At 40.9% G+C, this 24,181-nt stretch overlaps 1 protein-coding gene across 1 annotated transcript in view; it reads left to right on the plus strand.

Moving 5' to 3' along the window:
- The window catches only part of CFAP61 (cilia and flagella associated protein 61), a 612,448-nt gene extending 595,780 nt beyond the window's left edge, over window positions 1–16,668 (plus strand). The window contains 1 exon segment of the mRNA XM_082249457.1: window positions 16,310–16,668. Coding sequence (XP_082105583.1) covers window positions 16,310–16,510 — 201 coding nt within the window. The 3' untranslated portion in view covers window positions 16,511–16,668.
- The last annotated feature ends 7,513 nt before the right edge of the window (window positions 16,669–24,181 follow it).

The following is a 24,181-nucleotide window of genomic DNA, read 5'->3' on the forward strand; positions in this document are numbered from 1 at the left end:
TGCTCTTTACAGCTTACAATCAAAAAGTGAAACAAAAGGTAATAAATGTGGGGGATGGGCTAAAGGAGAAAATAAAAGTACAGTTGTTAGGTGGAAGTAGAATAGGCTTCTATAAAGAGAAGGATTTTCAGGGATCGCCTAATAGTGGACAGAGTCGGAGCTAGTTGGACAGGTTTGGGTAGAGAGTCCCAGAGGATGGGAGAGGCTCTGGGGAAGTCCAAAAAGCAAGCATGGGAAGAGGTGACAAGGGAGATAGAGAGCAGGAGGCCTTGGGAGGAACGAAGAGAACAATTTGGTTAGTATTTTGAGATAAGATTAGTGATGTAGCTAAGGGCAGAGTTGTGAATGGCTTTATAAGTTGTCGTTAGTGTTTTACATTTTTTTTGTTCAGTAAGTGGAAACCAATGGAGGGATTGGTAGTGAGGGGTAGCAAACACTGAACAGTTGGTACAGTTGGAGTCTGGCAGCAGTATTAATGATGAACTGAAGGGGGGATAGCCTATGTGAAGGTAATTCAATGAGGAGGGAGTTGCAGTAGTCAAGGCGAGAGATAGCCTGGGAGTGAATTAGAAGCTTTATGGGAAATGTTGCGGACATTGAGGCAGCAAGATTTGGACAGTGATGGTTGTTTTTTTGATCTACTAGCAAAGTCCAGAGTCCAGGATTACATCTAGCACCCTGGCATGTGGGTATGGACTGATAACTGTGGCATCTATCTTGATAGAGAAGTCAGGGGAAAGGGCACGTGGGGAAGGAAATATGATGAGCTCGGTTTTGGATAGATTAAGCTTGAGGAAGTGGTGTGACATCCAGATTGATATGTCTGTTAGTAAATTAGTGATGTGTAAGGAGACTGATGGAGTGAGCTGAGGGGTAGAGAGGTAGCTTTGGGTGTCACAGCATAGAAATGGTATTGAAGGCCATGGGAGACTATCAGCTGATCCAGGGAGGAGGTGTACATCAAGAAAAAGAGAGGTCTAAGAACAGCATCTTGGGGGACCGGACAGAAAAAAGAAGAGGAGTGGAGGAGGTAGAATTGTAAGTGACACTAAAGATGCGGTGGGAATAGATAGGATAAGAACCAACGAAGAGTACAATCACAGAGACCAAAGGAGTGGAGTTTTTTTTAGGAGGAGGGGGTGGTAAACTGTAACAAAGGCAGCAAAGAGGTCCAAGAGTAAGACTACAGAATAGCCACCACTGGTTTAGCTGTTGGTAAATCGTTTGTGAGTTTTAGGAGAGCAGTTTCTGTGGAGTGTTGTGGGAAATATCCAGATTAGAGGGGTTTAAGAAGGTTATTTTTAGTGAGGCGGTTGTACAAGCAGTTGTAGACCAGACATTTAAGGAGTTTAGTGGTAAAGGGGAGCAGAAGAGAGGGAGAGATTGAAGATGTGGTGAGGTGACCATAGTATTTGCGAGGGAACAGGGTCCAGGGGGCAGGTGGTTAGATGAGCATTGGAAAAAAGTTTAGCAACCTTGTCTATAGTAGCAAGGTTAACCACGTAAGCCCCAGAGGATTTGGCTGCTCAAAGACCAGGGCCTATTTTGCAATTCGGCACTGCGTGACTTTAACAGACAATTGCGTGGTCGTGCGACGCTGTACCTTCACGAAATTGACATCCTTTTTTTCCCACAAATAGAGCTTTCTTTTGGTGGCATTTTATCACCTGTGCGATTTTTACTTTGTGCACTATAAACAAAAAAAAGCGACAATTTTGAAAAAATAACAATATTTTTCACATTTTTTATATGAAATTCCCAAAAACAAAAAGGTAAAAATCAAAATTTTTTAACATTTTAGGCCAATTTGTTTTTTGCTACATATTTTTGGTAAAAAAAATCGCAATAAGCGTATTTTGATTGGTTTCCACAAAAGTTATTGCGTTTAATAACTACGGGAAAGATTTATGTAATTTTTATTGTTTATTTTTTAACGAGTAATTGCAGCGATCTGCGATTTTTAGCGGGACTTGCGGCGGACAGATTGGACCCCAACTGACATTTGTAACACTTTTGGGGGGACCAGTGACATTACTACAGTAATCAGTGCTAAAAATATGCACTGTTACTGTAAACATGACACTGGCAGGGAAGGGGTTAACTTTATTAGAGATCAGTGTGTTAAATGTATCCCTAGGGGCGTGCTTCTAACTGTGAAGGGGCGTGGCTTTTGATGTAACCACAGACACATACGATCCTATTTAGCAGGATCATACAGTCTCTGCAGTTACACCAGGGAGAATGACAGGCGGCTTTGTTTACATCAGCCGTCTGCCTTTCTCCCTCTCCAGTGGGAGATCGCTAGTGACCGGCGGACATCGGAGCTGCCGGTCACACGCACAGGGATGCCTGTGAACGAGCGGGGGCGGGAGATCGCCTCCAGCGGTGCGTGCTCGCCCCCTACAGGCTCCTGGGCGAGCGACGTAATACTACGTCACTTTGCCCAGGAGGGGCTGACTGCCGCAGTAAATGTGTAAATGTACTTGCGGCAAGTGGTTAAATGAGGGAAGTTTTCAGTGTAACCGTGGACATGAAATGTTAAGTGAGGGAGATATCTGTATAGTGGAGGTCTCATCATGAATGGTATCAATCTTATTTTTGAAGTGATTAACAATTTCCTGGGCAGCGAGGTATTTAGTCGGTGGAAGCAGTGGAGGGTGAAGTATAGAGTTAAAGGTAGAAAAGAGAAAGTGTCAATGAGAGTGATAAAATAGGTCTGCTTGGCAACGTGGAGGCTGGAATTGTATTCTTGGAGAACAGATTTTTGGTGGTTGAAGTCTTTCTGAGACTTGATCTGAAGAGCACGGCTACGTTTTTTGAGACTTCTGTTGTTGTCTGTATTAATGATGCAATAAAGTTTACATAGTTGCATTAATTATATCTTTTATACCTGCCTACAGTTTGTCACATATGAGACAAATGAATATGTCTTGTAGTATACTGCAGAATTTTTATCATCTTATCAAATGCATGCCTCCTTAGCCAAAGAATCAGTAGTAGAAAATTGTTGATTTTAGGTAAGGCTGAATAAAGATAGCAGTGCATCTAGCTCAACCTCAGTGTGAGTGTGTATGCATACGTCATTACCATTTTCAATATCCCTATACACTGTGTTTACTAAGAAACACATCTAAAAGTTGTTTGAATTTACACTCCCCTCTGACACCACCAACTGTAGAAGGGAATTCCACATCCTTGCTGCTCCAACAGTAAAGAAACCTTTACGCAGTTTAAAGCGGAGTTCCAGCCTGGAAAAAAAAAATTTAAAGTCAGCAGCTACAAATACTGTAGTTGCTGACTTTTAATATAAGGACACTTACCTGTTCAGGAAGCGCGCGATGTCGGCACCCGAAGCTGACCCGTTCATCAGCTCCAAGTGCAGGCGCCGGCATCCTTACTAAAGGAAGCAGGAAGTGAAGCCTAGCAACAGCGGGGAGGAGGGGCCACAAATGACGTAGGTCGCTGCTGGGCCCTTACACGGACGTGGGAGAGGGTACCCGTTTTTGACAGGTATCCGCTCCCCCCCCGAAAGGTGCCAAATGTGGCACCAGAGGGGGGGGGAGGAAGCAGAAAAGTGGAGCATCCACTTCTGGGTGGAACTGCGCTTTAAGAGTAAGCCACTTCTTGTCCAACTTCATTGTGTGGCTGTGTGTCTTCCTTAAAGCCTAAAACAATTTCTCTCCCATTGCTAGCATCACCGTGTAAAGATTTGTATCCTGCAATTATATCCCCTCTTAAGCATTTCTTTTCCAGGGAGAATACATTTAATGTTTGTAGTTGTTCCTCATAATTGAGGTCCTCCAGTTCCCTTATAAGCTTTGTTGCCCTTCTCTGGAATCTCTCCAGTTTCAGCACATCCTTAATGAAGATTGGTGACCGGAATTGGACAGCATACTCGAAATGTGGCTACACCTGAGTTTTATAGAAAAGCAGAATTATATTTTGATCCCTTGAGTAAATTACCTTTTTAATGCATGATAATAGTCTGCTGGCCTTATTTGCTGCAGCCTGGCATTGCATTGCTATTCCTGAATCTGTCATTCACAAGGACCCCAGATTCTTTTCCATCTTCGATTCCCCCAGATGTTCTCCCCTTAGCGAGTAACTTGCATGCATATTTTTTAGCTCCCAAGTGAATTACTTAACATTTTTCAATATTAAGGCCTCATGCACACTGAACGTTTTTACAGCTGCTCCTATGGGTGCCAGGTGTTTTTTTTTTTTTTTACAGCTTCAAAACCCCTCTCCATGTTTTTCTATGTGTCCATGCATACATAGGCTTTTAGGAGCTGTAAGTGGCTTAGGCGTTGTCAAGCTGCAAAAGAAAAACCCAGGGCCAGTGCGTTCTGGAAGAGCAGCGTTACAGCTATAAAAGTGCCTGACGCAGCTAAACGTGTGTTAATGCTGTATACGACGTTAAGCCACCTCAAGCAATTTTAACCTGTAGTAATTGGATTTGGGAATGGAAAATAGAAGAGGGCAGAGAAATGCTGCTAAACGCTAACGCAGCTAAACAAGCATTAACGCCATTGCTAAACGCTTTTTACAGCTGATTTTTCCTGGCGTCGGTACTGGCTTTGCAGCTTGTTTTTTTTATTACGCCCTGTGTGCATGAGGCCCTAAACTCATTTGCCATGTAGGTGCCCATCCTATTTTATCAAGGTCGTCTTGTAAAGTTGCTATATCCTGTTGTGAATTTATTGTCCTACTTAGTTTTTTATTATCAGCAAACACTGAGATTGAACTACTTATTCCCAGCTCTATATCGTTTATAAACAAGTTAAACAGGACAAAGCCTTGGGGTACACCGCTCACAACTCTAGACCATTTAGAAAAAATGCCATTGATCTCCGCCCTCTGAACATGGTCCTGCAACCAGTTTTCTATCTACGTACATAATAAACAGGCAAAAAATTAGGGGGAGCATACCCATGTATTTCCAAAGCTGCTGCAGCTATGAACCAAAAGACATGTATATTAAAAGACATGTATATTAAAAAAGAATAGCGCGCAAATGCAAAAGAAATTACTACCAAATCTGAAGAGAGTCCATAAATAAAAATGGGGGTTTGGTCCCACCATATGGCCATATCGTGCTCAAGCCCACTACTGCGTCAAAGTACCCCATTATCAGTGGGTCCTACACTATCCATGAAAAAGAGATGAATCCAGCCCTTCTAACCCTTGGAGATAACACTCCTTGCTGGGGAAGATGTGCAAATGCACTACAGGGGACTCCTCCTATATCCACTTGATGGTGGACACTGATTGAGTACAGGTGTGTGTGGGGGGGTGGGGAGGGCTGCTCAACCTCGATAGTCTGGTCAGACCGAATACATAATAAACAGGCAAAAAATTAGGGGGAGCATACCCATGTATTTCCAAAGCTGCTGCAGCTATGAACCAAAAGACAATTATATTAAAAAAGAATAGCGCGCAAATGCAAAAGAAATTACTACCAAATCTGAAGAGAGTCCATAAATAAAAATGGGGGTTTGGTCCCACCATATGGCCATATCGTGCTCAAGCCCACTACTGCGTCAAAGTACCCCATTATCAGTGGGTCCTACACTATCCATGAAAAAGAGATGAATCCAGCCCTTCTAACCCTTGGAGATAACACTCCTTGCTGGGGAAGATGTGCAAATGCACTACAGGGGACTCCTCCTTTATCCACTTGATGGTGGACACTGATTGAGTACAGGTGTGTGTGGGGGGGGTGGGGAGGGCTGCTCAACCTCGATAGTCTGGTCAGACCGAATACATAATAAACAGGCAAAAAATTAGGGGGAGCATACCCATGTATTTCCAAAGCTGCTGCAGCTATGAACCAAAAGACATGTATATTAAAAAAGAATAGCGCGCTATTCTTTTTTAATATACATATCTACGTACATACCATGTCATCAATGCCAAAAGACCCTAATTTGTAAATTATTTGCTTATGGGGTACTGTATCAAGTGCCTTTGCAAAAAACTAGATACACTACATCCAGACCCTCCTGCATCAAAATTACAGCACACATCCACATAAAATGTAAATAGGTTGGTCTGCAAAGAACAGTTCTTCATAAATCCATGTTGGTTTCTACTGATACTATTCTCATAAACAAATTCTTGGATATAGTCCCTTATAATTTCTTCCAATAGTTTAAATACTATTGATGTTAGGCTGATTGGTCTGTAGTTTCCAGGTATTTATCTCAGCCCTTTTTTTGAATATTGGTAGCACGTCTTCTTTTCGACAATCAGCTGATTCTATTCCACTCAGTAAGCTGTCCTTAAAAATTAGGAATAATGGTCCTGCTATGACATGACTAAAGCTGGGTACACACAGATTTTCTATCTTTTTTTCCATTCAATCAGCAGGTTGAAAGAAAAAAACAAACAGATACCTGCATTAACACAGGTGATATTGATACAGGGATCCCTCCCACTAAGCTATTGTATTCGGACAGAGGGACTCCCCACCAGAATACACTGATCAGCGCTTGCAGCCATTGGCAGACAGCTGTACACACAGACTGAAAGTTGGCCAGTTCTTGCTGGACTGGCTGATTTTTGGTCCGTGTGTGGCTTTAGTTCTTGGAAAACTCCTGGGTGTATGCCATCCGGTCCTGGTGATTTGTTCATATTACGTTTTTCTATTCTTTTTTGAACACTTGTCTTTATCAGCCACAAGACTATATTCCATATAATGTTTTAAACATTACTGTCTTGTTTATTATACCCCTTCTTTTCATTCGTTTAAACTGAGGAGAAGAATATATTTAATACAGTTGCTTTCTCCCAGTTGTCTATGAATAACTTCCTCTGATCATCTTTTATGGGGCCAATATGTTCTGACCTCGCCTTTTGACTATTAATATATTTTAATAACTTTTTGGGATTTTTTTCGCCCTCAACAGTGTGTCTCTTCTAATTTATTTTAACTGCCTTGATTGTGCTCTTGCACTTCTTATTGCATTCTTTGTTGTTTTAAAATGCTGATAGTTACCTTTCAGCCTTATATTTCTTTTTTTTTACACGAGTGGTCAGCCACTCAGGTTTAACTTTTGCTCTTTTGAATGTATTGCCCATTGGAATGCACTGTTGAATGCCATGTCCTAAAGCACCCCCTCTTTTCTTCAGTGTTGCAAGATTTTGATCCCATTTAGCGTCATGCAGTATTAAGCGAAGAAATCTAGTTTTCTTGTCCTTCTCTTATGTCTCCTTTTCCTATGATTTATGTCAAATGTAATTGCTCTGTAATCACTGTTTTCTAAGTTATCTCTTACTTTCACATCCACATTCAGCTTTGCCTTGTTTGTAATTTATAGGTTCAGCAGAACATTATTTCTTAATTGGGTCATCCACCTTGCTCATGAAATTGTCATGCATCATCATGTTCATGAAATGACAAGACTTAGTTGAGTGCGTAGTTCTGTTCTGCCTAGTCAATATCAGGGTAGTTGAAATTCCCCATGAATATAACATTGGCCTGCTTCCCTGCCATATATAACTGTGAAAGTGGATTGGTCTCTTCCTCCTCGCTAACCACTTCAATACTGGGCACTTTCACCCCCTTCCTGCCCAGGCCAATTTTCAGCTTTCAGCACTGTCACAATTTGAATGACAATTACGCAGTCATGCAAAACTGTACCCATATTACATTTTATCCTTTTTTTTCACACAAATAGAGCTTTCTTTTGGTCATATTTAATCACTGCTGGGTTTTTTTTTATTAAAAAAAAGGAAAAAAGACAGAAAATGTAAAAAAAGAAAAATAATTTTCTTAGTTTCTTTCAGAAATTTTTTTAAATAAGTAATTTTGCTCCTTCACTGATGTGCGCTGATGAGGCAGCACTGATGGGCACTGATAGGCTGCCCTGATGGGCAATGATGAGGCGCCACTAATTAGGTGGCACTGATGAGAAGGCACTTATATGCCGCACTGATGGGCACTGATAGGTTGCACTGATATGCAGCACTGATGAGCACTGATAGACGGCACTGATGGGGACCGATAGGTGGCACTGATGTGCACTGATAGACAGCGCTGGTAGTCTGCACTGATGTGCGACACTGATGTGCACTGGTAGTTGGCACTGATGGGCAGCAATGATGGGCACTGATGTGCACTGAGAGACGGCACTGGTAGTCAGCACTGATGGGCAACACAGATGAGCACTGAAAGGCAGCACTGATTGGTTTCACTGATGGGCACAGACTGGAATCCCTTGCTGGGCACTCTTGGGGCTGCACTGTTATCAGGGCACTGATGATCAGTACCCTGATTACCTGTACAGTCTCCCCTGCAAGGAAATGCCGCTAATCAGCTCGCCTCACATTCTGTCAGTGTGAGAAGAGGAGTGCACTTCCGCGTTTACATGTGATCAGCTGTGATTGGACACAGTTGATCACATGGGTAAAGAGCCGCCTTTTTGGCTCTTTACCAAGATAGGGGGGGGGTGAGAGCGGTGACACAGGGCCAACATCATAGGACGTTGTTCCAGAATGAGAGGAGAGAAGTGGTTAAAGTGGTAGTAAACTCTCTATCTTTATTTTTACCTACAGGTAAGCTTATAATAAAGCATGTTTAGGAGATATTCTAGCAAGCAGCAGCTAGTGATGTCACTGGCACTTGCACTCCAAAGAAATGGCATACCCATGCCGTTCTTTTGTGTGCCGTGGCTGAGACTCCCACATATGCGTCATCGACATCATTGTGGCTTGGCCATTCAAACTGTGGCAATCCGCAAACCCGGAAGGAAGACCGGGTGAAGATGGAAGCCTCTGCAGCGGTGACAGCACAGCGCTGGAGGGATTTGTTTAAAGGTAAGTCTCTCATAACGTGCTAGTATGCGGTGCATACTAACACATTATGATATTTCCTTGCAGGCATTTTTTTTTTTTTTATCAAGAGTTTACTACCACTTTAAAGTTTGGGGGCCTATAGCTTACACCCACAATGTTTTTTCCGTTTGTTTTGTCCCTTAGAATCTCCAGCCACAAAGATCCACCTCCTCACTAGCTCAATGAGCAATGGCCTCCCGTATATTCATTAGCAAATCACTCTTGACTTACAGGCACACCCCTCTTTCTCATCTACCTACCCTGCCCCTGCGATACAGGGAGTACCCCTGGGCAGTGGCAAGCCAATTATGTGACCTGTCAAACCAGGTTTCTCATATTCCTACAAAGTGAAAATCCTCCTCATATAGCAGAAGGTTTAGTTATTCCATTTTATTGACCAGATTTCTAGCATTTGTGTGCATGCCTTAGTAATCTGTCAGCTGCATAGAATCCTGCATCCCCAAAGCATGTTTTTTCTAGTGTTTTATTTAACACAGCTGCTCCCGAATACAACTAATGTATGTATTGTAACATCTAACATTAAACAACCAGCTCAGTGAAAGTATGTGGCTTTGTCTAAATTGAGGTCACATGGGCTTAGATAAAAAAGTGCCATCGGTAAGTGCATGGCCTCGGGCAGTGTCCTGCCCCACTTTTAAATGGAAGTCATTGAGGAGAAACTATATACAGAAAATGCTAGTGTGTACTGTGCCAATGGCTCCAAAAGTTCTGACACCCCAGAAATATGGGGGCGATTAGTCAGTTTAAATAGTGAGACAAATTACAGCTTGTGTGAATGCGGCTGCATGAGTAAGATTTGGTGACAGATTCCCTTTAGCATATAGAGCAGTGGTTCTTAACCTTGTTGGAGGTACTGAACCCCACCAGTTTCATATGCGCATTCACCGAACCCTTCTTAATTGAAAAAATAAAATATGATTTTTTCAAATTCAAAACATAGGTATATATTTAGATATATATTTATACATAGGTGCACAAAATGAACAAAACCATTATAAAAAAAAAAAAAAAAGGCTCCATAGCTCAGGGGTTAGAGCACTGGTCTTGTAAACCAGGGGTCGCGAGTTCAAATCTCGCTGGGGCCTCCCTGCAAGTGCTGGCGACTGTATCTCAAAAAACAAAACCATTAAGAACAAAGAACAAAACCATTAAAACATGGGGTGTCAGGAGGGCACACACTGGGGTGGGGGGGTTGGGAGGGCATACCATGGGGTGTCAGGAGAGAACACACTGAGGGGGGAGGTGTTGGGAGGACATACCATGGGGTGTCAGGAGGGAACACACTGGGGGGAGATGTTGCGGCCGGCAAGTGGTTAAAGTGGTTGTAAAGGCAGAAGGTTTTTGTTATCCTAATGCATTCTATGTGTGCAGCAGCCCCCCCTCAGCCCCTCTAATACTTGCCTGAGGGCCATCTAGATCCGGGGATGTTGCAGGAATGTCTCGGCTGCCTGGGACTACCCTCCTCATTGAGACAGCAGTGCAGCACTATTGGCTCCCGATGCTGTCAATCAAAGTGAGTGAGCCACTAAGGAGAGAGAGGGGGCGAAACCAGGCTGTAACTCTGTCACTGAATGGACACAGGGAGCTGTGACTCGGCTCGGGTGCCCCCATAGCAAGCTACTTGCTGTAGGGGGAACTGAACAGGATGGAGGGTCTTGGAGTGCCGGCAAGGGACCTGAGAAGAGGAGGATCTGGGCCACTCTGTGCAAAACCAACTGCACAAAGGAGGTAAGTATAACATGATGGTTATTTTTAACAAAAAAAACAAGACTTTAGTATCACTTTAACCAGTTCTGGACTGAAAGGATTTGCCCCCTTAAAAACCAGGCCATTTTTTTTGCGATTCAGCACTGCGTTACTTTATCGGAAAATTGCGCAGTTGTGCGACGCTGTACCAAAATAAAATCAATGTCCTTTTTTCCCACAAATAGAGCTTTCTTTTGGTGGTATTTGATCACCTGTGCTATTTTTATTTTTTGCGCTATAAACAAAAAGAGCGACAATTCTGACAAAAACACAATATTTTTCACATTCTGCTATATGACATTCCCAAAAAAAAATTAAAAATCTAATTTTTTCATCATTTTAAACCAATTTGTATTTTGCTACATATTTTTGGTAAAAAAAATCACAATAAGTGTATATTGATTGATTGATTTGCGCAAAAGTTATCGCGTCTACTAACTAGGAGAAAGATTTATGTCATTTTTATTTTTTTACTAGTAATGGTGGCGATCAGTGATTTTTAGCGGGACTGCGACATTGCGGCGGACAGATCGGACCCCTAACTGACATTGTTGACACTGATTTTGAGGGATTGTCCTTCACTCGGAAAAAAGTCTCTCTGTCCCTCTTTCTTCCTCATTTGTCCCTCATTTTGGGCTGATCTATATAGTTATATAAACTGCTCTACTTATCTATCAAAAAGTGTTTACAGTGCTAAACCTTTCATCCAAATTCTAAATTGCTTCATCTGTAAATTTCAAAAGCCAGTATAAAGGAATAGTAGTGGTAAAAAAAATAGCACTTGCGGGTTTATCTAATCATTTTTTTTTTTATAATTCTCCTTTTACCACTTTAGTCCCAAGCCCATTTTTGACGTATTTTGTTCACAAGTTAAAATCAGTATTTTTTTCCTAGAAAACTACTTAGAACCCCCAAACATTATATATATTTTTTAGCAAAGACTCTGGAGAATAAAATGGCAGTCATTGCAATATTTTTTGTCACCCGGTATTTGCGCAGCAGTCTTTCAAACAAAAAAAAAATTACAAAAAATTACATTTCACTGCATTTAAAAAAAAACTAAACAGTAAAGTTAGCCCATTTTTTTTGTATATTGTGAAAGATGATGTCACGCCGAGTAAATAGATATAAAAAGAAGGTGCGTACCAATATATAATATATGATAGACACAAGCAGCGCTAAACAAATAAAACCAGAACATATAGCTCTATGTCAGAAAAATAACTCTCCTTATCCGCTTGGCGACTGCTCACAGTATATTTACTGCGGCAGTCAGCCCCTCACAGGCAGAGTGACGTAGGTCTACGTCGCTCGCCTGTGAGGCTCTGGGGAGCAAGCGCGCCCGCGGATGCGCGCTCCCGCTCGGTCACGGACCCCCCCGCGCGTGTGACCAGCGGACCCGATGTCCGCCGGTCACTCGGCGATCGGCGGGGGAGAGGGAGAATGTCAGGCAGCTTGTGTAAACAAGCCACCTGTCATTCTCCTCGGTGTAAAGACACTGATCACACGGATCTACTATGTAGATCCGTTGATCAGTGTCCTTACAGCTCAAGCCACAGCCAATCACAGTAGAAAGCACGCCCCTAGGGACACACACAGCCCCTCCCTCCCAAATAAAGTTAACCCCTTCACTACCAGTGTATTTTTACAGTAGCAGTGCATATATATAGCACTGATTACTGTAGAAATGTCACTGGTACCCCCAAAAGTGTCAAAAATGTCAGTCAAGGGTCCGATCTGTCCGCCCCAATGTCGCAGTACCGCAAAAAAAATCGCAGATCGCCGCCATTACACGTTAAAAAAAAACAACAAAAATGACAAAAATCTTTCCCTTTGTTAGTAAACGCGATAACTTTTGCGCAAACCAATCAAAATACGCTTTTTGTGATTTTTTTTACCAAACATAGGTAGCATAAAACAAATTGGCTGAAAATTTAAAAAATTTTTGATTTTTACATTTTTTTTTTGGGGAATTTCATATAAAAAAATGTGAAAAATATTGTTATTTTTGCAAAATGTACGCTCTTTTTTTGTTTATAGCGCAAAAAGTAAAAATCGCACGGGTGATCAAATACCACCAAAAGAAAGCTCTGTTTGTGGGAAAAAAAAGGACGTCAAATTCGTTTAGGTACAGCGTCGCACGACCGTGCAATTGTCCGTTAAAGTCACGCAGTGCCGAATCGCAAAATACCCCCTGGTCGTTTAGCAGGAAAATCCTCCGGGGCTTAAGTGGTTAAACATATGACATGCATAAAAATAGAGGTGTTAGAGTCCAATATGAAAAAAGTCCATCACCAAAACAGATATCCAATGGGATTGTAAAAAAGGAACAGCAGCTATATGGCAGATGCCAGTGTTACGCCTCCACCTCACCACGTGCTCGTCCCAAAGATTTTACTCTTACCAGATCTCTCTGTATAATGAGCCCCAAACAGTTAGTGATGGTCTCCCATAAAGTGTCCACGGACTCAGCTCCTCTAGTTAATACTCACGGCTGCAGTGACCTCAGACATCCGTCATGTGTGTGAGAGAATAAAGGATGCACATAGGGCAGTATTGTTTGAACAATCAACGCACCTTTATTAAAATGATAAAACCTTCTCCCATTCAACTCACATGACACTGAAGAAAACACAGCATAACATCCAAAATGGCAACACAGTCCGTGTCGGCCGCTTACCGGTCTCCCGCCCGCTGTTCAGCGTCCCGGAAGTGCCTGATCCTCGTGGCTAGACAGCGTCCCGTTGCCTGAGTAAATAGATACCCAACATGTTACAGTTTAAAATTGCGCACACCCGCGGAATGGCGACAAACTACGGTCAGTAAAAATCTACATAGGTGAAGCTTTAAAATTTTTTAACGGTTACCAGTTTAGAGTTAGAGTGTAGCGATCGTGGCGATACCTCACATGTGGGGTTTGAACAGTGATTTCATTTGCGGTGTGACTTCCGTATAAATTTTCATTCGTGCGCGAGCTCACGGCGACGGGGGCAGCTAAAATTTTTTTTTTTTTTTCCTATTTATTTATTTTTTTTTTTATTTTTTTTTTAGCACAGGTTTAAAAAAAAAAAAAACTTTTATTGCTGTCACAAGCAATGTAAACATCCCTTGTGACAGCAATATGCAGTGACAGGTACTCTTTATGGAGGGATCGAGGGTCTAAAAGACCCTAGACCCCTCCACTATACTTCCATGTATTCAAAATGCCAAAAACTGCATTTTTGAATACATTCACTTTTTAAATCCGACGCCTTTAGCAGCCGAGTAACCCGGGTCATCAGAGACCTGATTGAAGCCGCATCCGGCTTTGATCGGGACTCCATCCAGCCGGGCAGAGCCGCGGAAGGAGGCAGGAGGGGGGGGGGCGTCCCCTCCCGCTCGCTGGGATAACGATCAAGCGGGTCCTGAGCCGCATCAGTCGTTACCGCCAGAAAGCCAACCGCAAGCTCTAAAAAACCTTACCGGGGTGAGGCATCAAACTACAGCCCTTCAGCTGTTGTAGAACTACACATGCAATGAGGCATTGTAAAACTCTGACATTCACAGACATGACTGGGCATGATGGGAATTGTAGTTCCTGAACAACTGGAGGGTCGTAGTTTGAAGACCCCTGATGTAGGGAGACACAACTTTAGTCCCTGCATGCATAAGATGCTACAAAAGAAAGGATCCAACCTGAGACAGGAAACCTTGGGCAGCAGTCATGGCACCAGCTTAAATTGGAACATAGTGAAGGATTAAAGATGAAGAAGCTGCCTACTCAGTCATTGATTAAAAATTAGCTGAAAGCACTTAAAAAAATGAAAGGCTTAATATCACCTTAAGACTCTGATGGTCCTTTAACTGACAAGAGTTGGAAATGATTCAGACGTCCCCCCACCCCCCTTCCTTGCCATGGTCCCTAAAAGCCCAGAACCAACATCCCCCCCCCCCCCCCCCCCAGTTCATAGCTGTCAGATCTTAGCCAGCCCTGGCCAGGTAAACAGAAGATCAGCAATCTCTCTGTCATGGATGCTTGTGTCTCTGTAAAGAGGACCTCTTCTGCAGGCAGAATACTATCACAAAGGAAGTGTAGTAGCCGTCTTTTGGAAAAAAAAACAAATTGTGTTTAAAAAAAAAATAAAATGTATTCAGACACAAAGTGTAAAAGTCCCCCCCCTTCATGCATATAGTTAGGATACCATAGATAGAATTGATAAATAAATGCTGATTGCTCACACATTTTATGTATCTTCACATTGGCCAGGGTAAAAGGATATTTCTCAAGACATCACTTATGGCACTTTTCCACTGCAAGTACCGGCTCGGCTCTACTCGGCCCGGTTTGCTTTTCCACTGCTGGCACCGCATGGTATAGTGTCGGAACGGTTCGGTACGGTACGGTATAGGTTTGCTTTTCCACTAAAGTAGTACTAAAGTTAAGTGGGTGGGATAACAACAGGGTGGGTGGGATTCTCTGACCAATCAGTGGCTAGTAGTGACTGCATGCAAAGGATTGTGGGATATGGTACCAGTTTGGTACCTGTTGGAACCACAATCGAGTAGGTACTGTTTTTTCAGAGCCGTACGGTACCGTACCGTACCGTTCGGTTCCATGCAGTGGAAAAGCAAACCTATACCGTACCGTACCGAACCGTTCCGACCCTATACCATGCAGTACCAGCAGTGGAAAAGCACAAAAGCGTGCCGAACCGGTATGGTTCCATGCAGTGGAAAAGCGCCATTACAGTAACTTCTTCTGTTGCCCATGTAACATAATTCTTTTGAAAAAAAAAAAAATTGTGTTTAAAAAATAAAATGTATTCAGACACAAAATGTAAAAGTCCCCCCCCCCCCCTTCATGCATATGGTTAGGATGCCAAAGGATTCATAAATAAATGCTAATTGCTCACACATATCTCCACGTTGGCCAGAGTAAAAGGATATTTCTCAAGACATCACTTACAGTTAACTCTTATGTTGCACATGTAAAATTTTGGGTATCATAGTTTTCTGTTGTTTTACAGACATACAGGATTTTGAATCCTTTCACACCTGAGCGTATCGTTTTCAGGCGTTTTTTTTTAGCGTTTTTCAGGCATTTTTTCTGGCGTTTTTTAGCCGTTTTGGGGGCATTTTTTGCAGGTGCTTGGAGGGAGGCATTGACATCTGACCAAAAACGCATGTAATCTGCCAAAAAAAGAACCTCATGTACTTTTTTGAGCTTCAGGTGTTTTTCTTTAGGCGACAAAATGCTCATATGTGAACAGGGGCCATTGAAATGAATGGGATTTCGCTTGTTGGGTGTTTTGGATCTTCTGAAATAAGCGTTTTACAAGCTGAAAAAGGCTCAGGTGTGAACAAGGCCTTAAATAAATACTTGGAATGTATTTTCTCAACTCATTCTAATCTTACTTTACAAAAACTGTACATTACACTGTGATTGTAAACAATAAAATTAAATGTGTAATTTTTTCAGAAAATATAGATTTGATAAACAATTTTGCAAATATCATTCAACATAAAAAGGCAACTGTCTTTTTTTTTTATTAAATTTTTTATTTTACAGATCTGATTTTATAAAGTGTATCATGTTTTTGTGGTTTGTCATATATTTTCAAGCCATAAAATGCACTTTTACAGTATGTACTGTATGTGACATATGGGCTGGCAGTAAAAGAATTATTGGGCTAGACACCAATCTAATGAATATTGTTCATTTTTTTAGGTCCATGACCAACTATCGATGAAGCAGCTAGCCCAGAAAGTCACAGAAGATGAACTGAACCTCGCAGAAACCCCACAAAAATATCTAAAGCGCGTTCTTCAACAAAACGGATCTCAAAAGGACATTGAGAAAAAAGTCCTGAATTACCTTAATTACAACAGTAACCACCTGTCCATGTTTGCCATGCCTGGGATTGTTTAGTCTTCTGCTTCTGAGTAAACATGATTTTTATGACTGTATCCACAATGGTCTTATAAATGATTTATGACAATGCGGTTCTATGTGGTGTCCTGAAGGGGGCAGTACTGCCTATTCTTCCTTGTCCAGACAAACAGGAAAAAATCAATTAAACAAACATTAATAAAGATAATGTGTGTTTTCTTTCTGTTATTTATTGTGTGTGTGAATTATTCTGGTGTCCTTTTACCAACTTCTCTGAAATTTAGAGGACATGAGAAGCATAAAATGAGCATACTTAGTCTGGATGCATGTATGTGATTAAACAACAAATGCACAGGATAATTGGTAGTCATATGAATTTTTACACGTCTAAGCTTTTAGAGTGTTTAATAACACTTTAAGATATCATTGAAACTATGTACGTCAGATGTGTATATATAAATATACTGAGTGTCATATATATATATATATATACATACATATATATATATATATATATATATATATATATACATACATATATATATATATATATATATATATATATACATACATATATATATATATACATATATATATATATATATATATATATATATACACATATATATATACATATATATATATATACATATATATATATACATATATATATATATATATATATATATATATATATATATATATATATATATATATATATACACATATATATACACATATATATATATATATATATATATATATATATATATACATACACATATATATATATATATATATATATATATATATATATATATACACATACATATATATATAAATATATACTGTATTTTCTGGCGTATAAGACTACTTTTGAACCTCAAAAAAATCCCCCAAAAATAGGGGGTCGTCTTATACGCCGAGTATAATATCTCCAAGGTAACCTAAGTATAAGTATTACCGGTATATGAAAATTAGGGGGGTCGTCTTATACGCCCAATCGTCTTATACGCCGGAAAATATGGTATATATAATTTAAACAAAAGGCCAGCATTCCACAAATAAGCTCGCACAACCATTTTATAGTTAGCCAATAAATGGTATTATTCTAAACCAAAACTTCTGCTTTGTCAATAGCCAATATGATACAACTCTCTGCTGCTGATATGATTTTAGCTAACCGAGAAAAAGTATGAAAATAATATAGAAAATGATAACAGAGTTAATTAAAAAAAATTTAATATTAGAAATATAATGCAAATTATTTTCACATCAAAGCTATGTTTCTCCATTTTACATACAGTTCTTGGCCACCTGAATGGTAGTAAATATTTATTATATTTGGGCAACATTGCTTGTCAGCTTATCGATGTCAAATGACTGAGCAGAAACTGAGATTCATTGGTTGACAGTGTCAGACCCTCCAACCTGACCCACTACAGAAGGTTGAGAGCACTTTGCTCATGATCATCTCTACGTTTCTGATTAGATCATGGGACATTTAAGCAAACCCTTGAAAAGAGCTCACTGACTAAGCTCAGGTAATTGTAATCAGGGAGACAGATAGTTGTTCAGAAGCAGTTCAGAGTGTTCTGTACTTTATGTAGGGGGTTCTGATAGAGGGTCTGCATTGTCAATAAGGCACTCGGTGTGGTAACAGCAAGGACATCATGTATCTGAATACATACGCTTCCAAGGAGTAGAACCCACATAGGGACATCTATGTCTACACAAGAGGCTATTTAATTGCCAGACTGGATAAAGGTCATGATGCCATAGGATCCCCTTAATGGAATGTAGATCGGCTATTAGCTGATCAGCACCTGCAGACTGTTCGATGATAGTATAAAATCAGGATTTAACTTAAAACTTTTTTCTAGTGCAATTATTTTTATAGAGATTTTAACAAAGGTAAGCATAACAAGTACAGAGAGCCCAATATGTAGAGCTACACGGTCAAAGTTGTACTACATAGAGTTTCTTCTAGAGTTTCTTCAACTTTACAGTAGTACAATGTTTTATGGTAGAGGCAGTGCTTTAAGTGGGCCGGTATTCACTGGTACTCAGTACCGCCACTTCCAAATATGGCTCTTGAGCATACCGCCACCTCTCCGTGTACCATTTTGGACATCTGCACCCTCAATTGCACCCCCCCAAGAATATTTCCCACTCAAGAGCTAGACCAGTCACCACCAATGAGTCCCCCTGATCTGGAGTCCCAGCCCAGGCCAGGGGGGGTGCTCTGTGGGGACCCTGATGTGGGGTGGGGGGGGGGGGGGATTTATAGGCTATAATAGAGTGCCGGCACCTCTTTTGGGCCACTTAAAGCACTGGGTAGAGGGAGACAACTGAAAAAGTCAATACACAGATTTATCAGTTGGCAAAGAGGAAAATAAACTTGGGGAGGATTTAGAAGTAGGGAAAGGAGAGGAAAAGGGAAGTGAGGGGCTCTGTTGTCAGGGAGTCACTGAAAACCTAGCACATGAATTCAATGGTTCAGGAGGCAAAAATCAAAGTCTGAGGGTAAGTAATGTTGAATCCATGTAGACCATAGCTTCTCAAAGAGGGCCATTTTGTCATCCATTAGAGCAGCCATTTTATCAATGACCATCAACAACGATACTCTAGCTCTGAACTCCTGTGAGTTGAGGGTAGCAGATTGCCACGCTTTTGCTATGGTTTATTTGGTTGCAGTAAAAATGAATGTCATTTTAAAATGAAGAGTGCGTAATTCCTTCTTGTCACTTTGCACTTCCATTAAGTTTTTGCTAAAGCGCTGCTATAAAAGCATAGGAAAGAGTAAAGGAGGGATACCATGGCCGTTAGAGTGGGAATCATTAGGACGTTTAGACTTAAACAGACGGACAGTTTTTTGTTTTTTTTTTGTCAGTTTCGTATAGAGAGGGGAAGGACTAGAATCTTTATAGAGTTTTTATTGCTGGCTGTGACTCCATGGATAATCCTATTCCTGTGTAGCCACAGAAGGGCAACAGAAGCAGAAACATAAAAAGATGGGAATTTTTTTAGTAGGGTGGAGAGAGATTGGTATGTTAGTCCCTGCTAGGTTGATTCTTCCCATTTCATGTGAGTTCACTAGGACAGGATATTTCTGAAATTGAGACCCAGACTGCAATAAAAAATTACCAGAAGTTCTAACCCTCCTCCAGTTCATTTAAAGCTAAATAAGAGGGAATAAACGAAAAAAAAAAAATCCTTTTGACCTACCTTAAGCCAAGAGACAAGGTCAAGAGACATTCATGTTCCGAGTCTTCCCCATCTTCTCCAGCGAGGTCCTTCTTCAGGTTCCACATTGCTGTTTGCAGGATGTAGACTCCTTCTATTGGTGGAGGTGGCACTTCCAGCAGAAGAGTCTTTTCAGATTTCTCCAGAAACTGGGGGGTGGTGAAGTGACTGGTCTAAGAAGAATTACCAAGGTAAAGGTACTTGTCCCAGAAGAAGCAGGGTGAAGTGGCCAGTCCCCATGGCATGAAATAACCATTCCTCATAGAGGAAACTGCAACTTAGAGAGGGTGCATCGCAGGATGGACTACAAAGGGGTAAGTGAAAGGAGCACTGGGGTTGATTAAATAAAAGTTGGGAGTGTAAAATCTGGTGCAGCTCTTCATAGAAACCAATCAGCTTCCAGGTTTTTTTTTGTTAAAGCTTAACCCCTTTAGCTCCAGAAGCTTTACCCCCCTTCATGACTAGGCCATTTTTTGCGATACGGCACTGCATTACTTTAACTGTGCAATGTTGTACCCAAAAATAATTTTTGCCCTTTTTCCCCCACAAATAGAGCTTTCTTTTGGTGGTATTTGATTACCTCTGCGTTTTTTTTTTTTTTGTTTTTGTTTTTTGTACAATAAACAACCAACAATTTTGAAAAATGAACAATATTTTTTACTTTCTGCTATAAAACATATCCAATAAAAAATGTAAAAAATCAAATCTCTTCATAAATTTAAGCCAATATGTATTCTGCTACATATTTTTGGTAAATAAAAAAAAAAATCCCAATAAGCGAATATTGATTAGTTTGCGCAAACATTTTTATTTCTTTTTTTTTACTGGTAATGGCAGTGAACAGCGACTTATAGCGGGGCTGCGATATTGCGGCAGACAAATCGGACACCTAACTGACACTTTTTGGGGACCAGTGGCACTAAAACAGTGATCAGTGCTATAAAGAAATGCACTGCCACTGAACTAATGACACTGGCAGACGAGGGTTAACATCAGGGGCGATCAAAGGGTTAAATGTATGCCTACGTTGTGCTTACTTAATGTAGGGGAGGTGCTTTGACTGGGGGAAGGCAAAGATCCGTGTTCCTGCTTATCAGAAACACAGGATCAGTACCTTTCCCTCTGACAGAACAGCAGTCTGCCGAACGATCAGTGGGTGCCCGCGGACATCGACTCCGTCCGACCTGCTAATTGGCTCACGCTGTGTCCAATCACAGGAAAAGCGGGTTGCCAGCGGCATGCATGCCCCAGACCCGGGAGTGTCATATCAGGTCCTAGGTACGTGATCTGGCACAGAGCGACCGCCCTACTGCGATAAATGTACGTGGGGTGGTCCGCAAGCAGTTAACTGAACAAGCTGAAGTTAGAAGCTGATTGGCTGCCATGCACAGCTGCACAGATTTTACACTCTCCAGTTTTAGTAAAGCAACCCCACTGTGCAGTAAGGTCAAACAAATAGGGTGGTCTGTTGAAAATCATTTTGTTTTGCCTGGAGCTGGATTTTAACCTACATCTATAAAAATAAATTGGAACCAAGTGAAGAGATACAACAGAGATCAAGATCTGAATTGCAACGAGTGTCCATGTGCAGAGTTACAACATCTGGGAATATAGGTCCTGTCAGAGTATTAACCACTTGCCGACCGCTCACGTTGAGCCTACTGCGGCAAAGTGGTTCGTTATCGTCCAGCGACGTCGACCTACGTCGCTGGACTCCACCCCTCGTGGGCGGCACGCGCACGCCGCCGGAGGCTCGCTCCCGCTGTATTCATCCGGATCTCCTAAGTGACAGGCAGGGACAGATTACTGGATTCAGCATAGCTGAACCTGCGATCTGTGCCTGCGTCACACAGTCCCCTCCCCCCACACACGTCAGTAAGCACCAGGCATACATTAACCCCTTGATCACCAATAAAAGTTAACCCCTTCCCTGCCAGTGTCATTTTTACAGTAACAGTGCATATTTATAGCACTGATTACTGTAGTAATGTCACTGGTACCCCCAAAAGTGTCAAAAATGTCAGTCAAGGGTCTGATCTGTCTGCCGCAATGTCGCAGTCCCGCAAAAAAATCGCAGATCGCCGCCAGATCGCCGCCATTACTAGTTAAAAAAAAAACAATAAAAATGACATAAATTTCCCGTAGTTAGTAGCTGCGATAACTTTTGCGCAAACCAATCAAAATACGCTTATTGCGATTTTTTTTACCAAAAATATGTAGCAGAAAACAAATTGGCCTAAAATTTTGATTTTTATATTTTTTTGGGGGGGGATTTCATATAAAAAAATGTGAAAAATATTGTTATTTTTTCAAAATTGTCGCTCTTTTTTTGTTTATAGCGCAAAAAGTAAAAATCGCACAGGTGATCAAATACCACCAAAATAAAGCTCTATTTGTGGGGAAAAAAATGTAATCAATTTAATTTGGGTACAGCATTGCACGACCGCGCAATTGTCCATTAAAATAAAGCAGTGCCAAATCGCAAAATATGGCCTGGTCAGGAATAGGGTAAAATCTTCCGGTCTTAAAGCGGTCTCATTGAGAATTTTTTTGTCAAAGACATGTAGCTAAATACATTTTGGCCTAAATATATGACAAAAATTGAATATATTGGCTATTTTTTAACTGTCAAAGTAGAAAAATATTGTTATTTTTTCAAAATTGTCGCTTTTTTTTATTAATATCGCAAAAAATGAAAAGAGCAGAGGTGATCAAATACCACCAAAAGAAAGCTCTGTTTGTGGGGAAAAAAAGGACGTAAATTTCGTTTGGGTACGGCGCGCAATTGTCAGTTAAAGTCGCACAGTGTTGAATCGCAAAAAGTGGCCTGGACGTAAAGTAGGAAAATCCTCCGGTGGTAAAGTGGTTAACAAATTACACAAAGATTTGCGATGGTTTCCTGAATTTAATTGGCTCACATAAGCATATACAATGCAAAAAAAAAATTACATAATTTTGACAACCACAGTTTCATTGATCTATTTACCAAAATATCCAAGTATTAAGTATGTATGGTATAAATTCAAACTACAGCACATTCTATAAATATTGCATTTGACATTCTTGGTATTAGATTTTGGCCAAAAAAAGTCATTAGTAGCTTCAATTTCTCAGTAAAGATTCTTATCCAAAGAGGAGTTATTTAGTTGCCTTCTCCCCTGCCTATCATTAACCTTAACTTATTATTTAATGATGGTGGATCTCTGAGTGTCAGACACGTATTCTCACCTTTAATTATAATGAGGAGGCACTGACATCCTCTGTTCTGCTTTCTTTCTATACTGCAGTGTGTCGCCAGCAGGCAGGTTTGCAGCCTTTTCTTACAGTTCACATTGTTCGAAGCAGTCATCTTCTCTGCGGAGGGCTTCTTTAGGAGAACAGAAAAAGAAACATAATTGCGCAGATAGGTGAGGATTAAATTGCTGTCACCCTAGAAAAACATCTGTGTGTATAAACAGGGTTACAAGAGAAAATAAATCAATAAACAGACACTGACAACTCATGTCATTTACAAGTTGTCATTGTGGTGCTACTGCAATGCTGGTTTCCATTGACGTCCCAGTTATACAGGGTACTAACCAGAAACATAGACACAACATACTGGCTGATATTCCTCTGCTGGCTTTAACGTGAACATTCTACTAAGATAACTAGGATTAAGTGCTATGAAAATTCCTGCTGAAACCTTAAAGTGTTACTAAACCCAGGACCCTGCAGTCACTATATCTGCTCTCCCACAGTACACAGAACATGGAAATGCAATAGTTTTAGTAAATACAAACTGCTAAATATCTTTTTTCATCAGCAGTATATAGCAGTCTTGTGACTTTTATCAGTGTCTGGTTAAAGCTTGTAGGAGGAGTTTTCATTCTCTCATGATTGTCCTATGAGGCTGCATGACCCCTGACTCTCTGTCTGGACAGTGCTGATTGGCCCTGTGTTGATCACATGCACCCTTTCAAGAAAAAAAACTGTCTAGCAATACACACCAAACTGAGCATGTGCAGCTTATCCCTTAGCCTCTGTACTATCAGGTGATGGACTGGAGACAGTGGAAGAAGAGGAGGGTCAGAGAAGACAGCATCAAACAGCCTTTTTACACAATGCAGAGGATTAACCCCTTAGGTTTCACAGTGAGTATAGCAAGTATGCTTCACTGCATATAGAGACTGATTTTACTGTTGTGGGTTTAGTAACACTTTAAACTAGGCAAAGTAGATGGCAAGGCTTTATTCCAATACAATCTAAATTTGCTTTCATTATTATATGGCCATTTCATCTTTGTGAAAAAATTGGTGCAAGTTAGTGGAACATGTCACATCTGAAATGTACAAATTCAAATGCCTTTTTGGGAAGACAAAGTTAAATGTAGTTGTTACCTCTGCCATGCTATTGAAAGGGTCAACACAAAACTGGTTTGTCAGTTTTTTTGGTAGCTGCTGAAGAATAAGGTACCAACCACAA

The sequence above is a fragment of the Pelophylax lessonae genome, assembly GCF_965119305.1.
Source record: "Pelophylax lessonae genome assembly, chromosome: 3".
In the NCBI taxonomy this organism is placed as follows: Eukaryota; Metazoa; Chordata; class Amphibia; order Anura; family Ranidae; genus Pelophylax; species Pelophylax lessonae.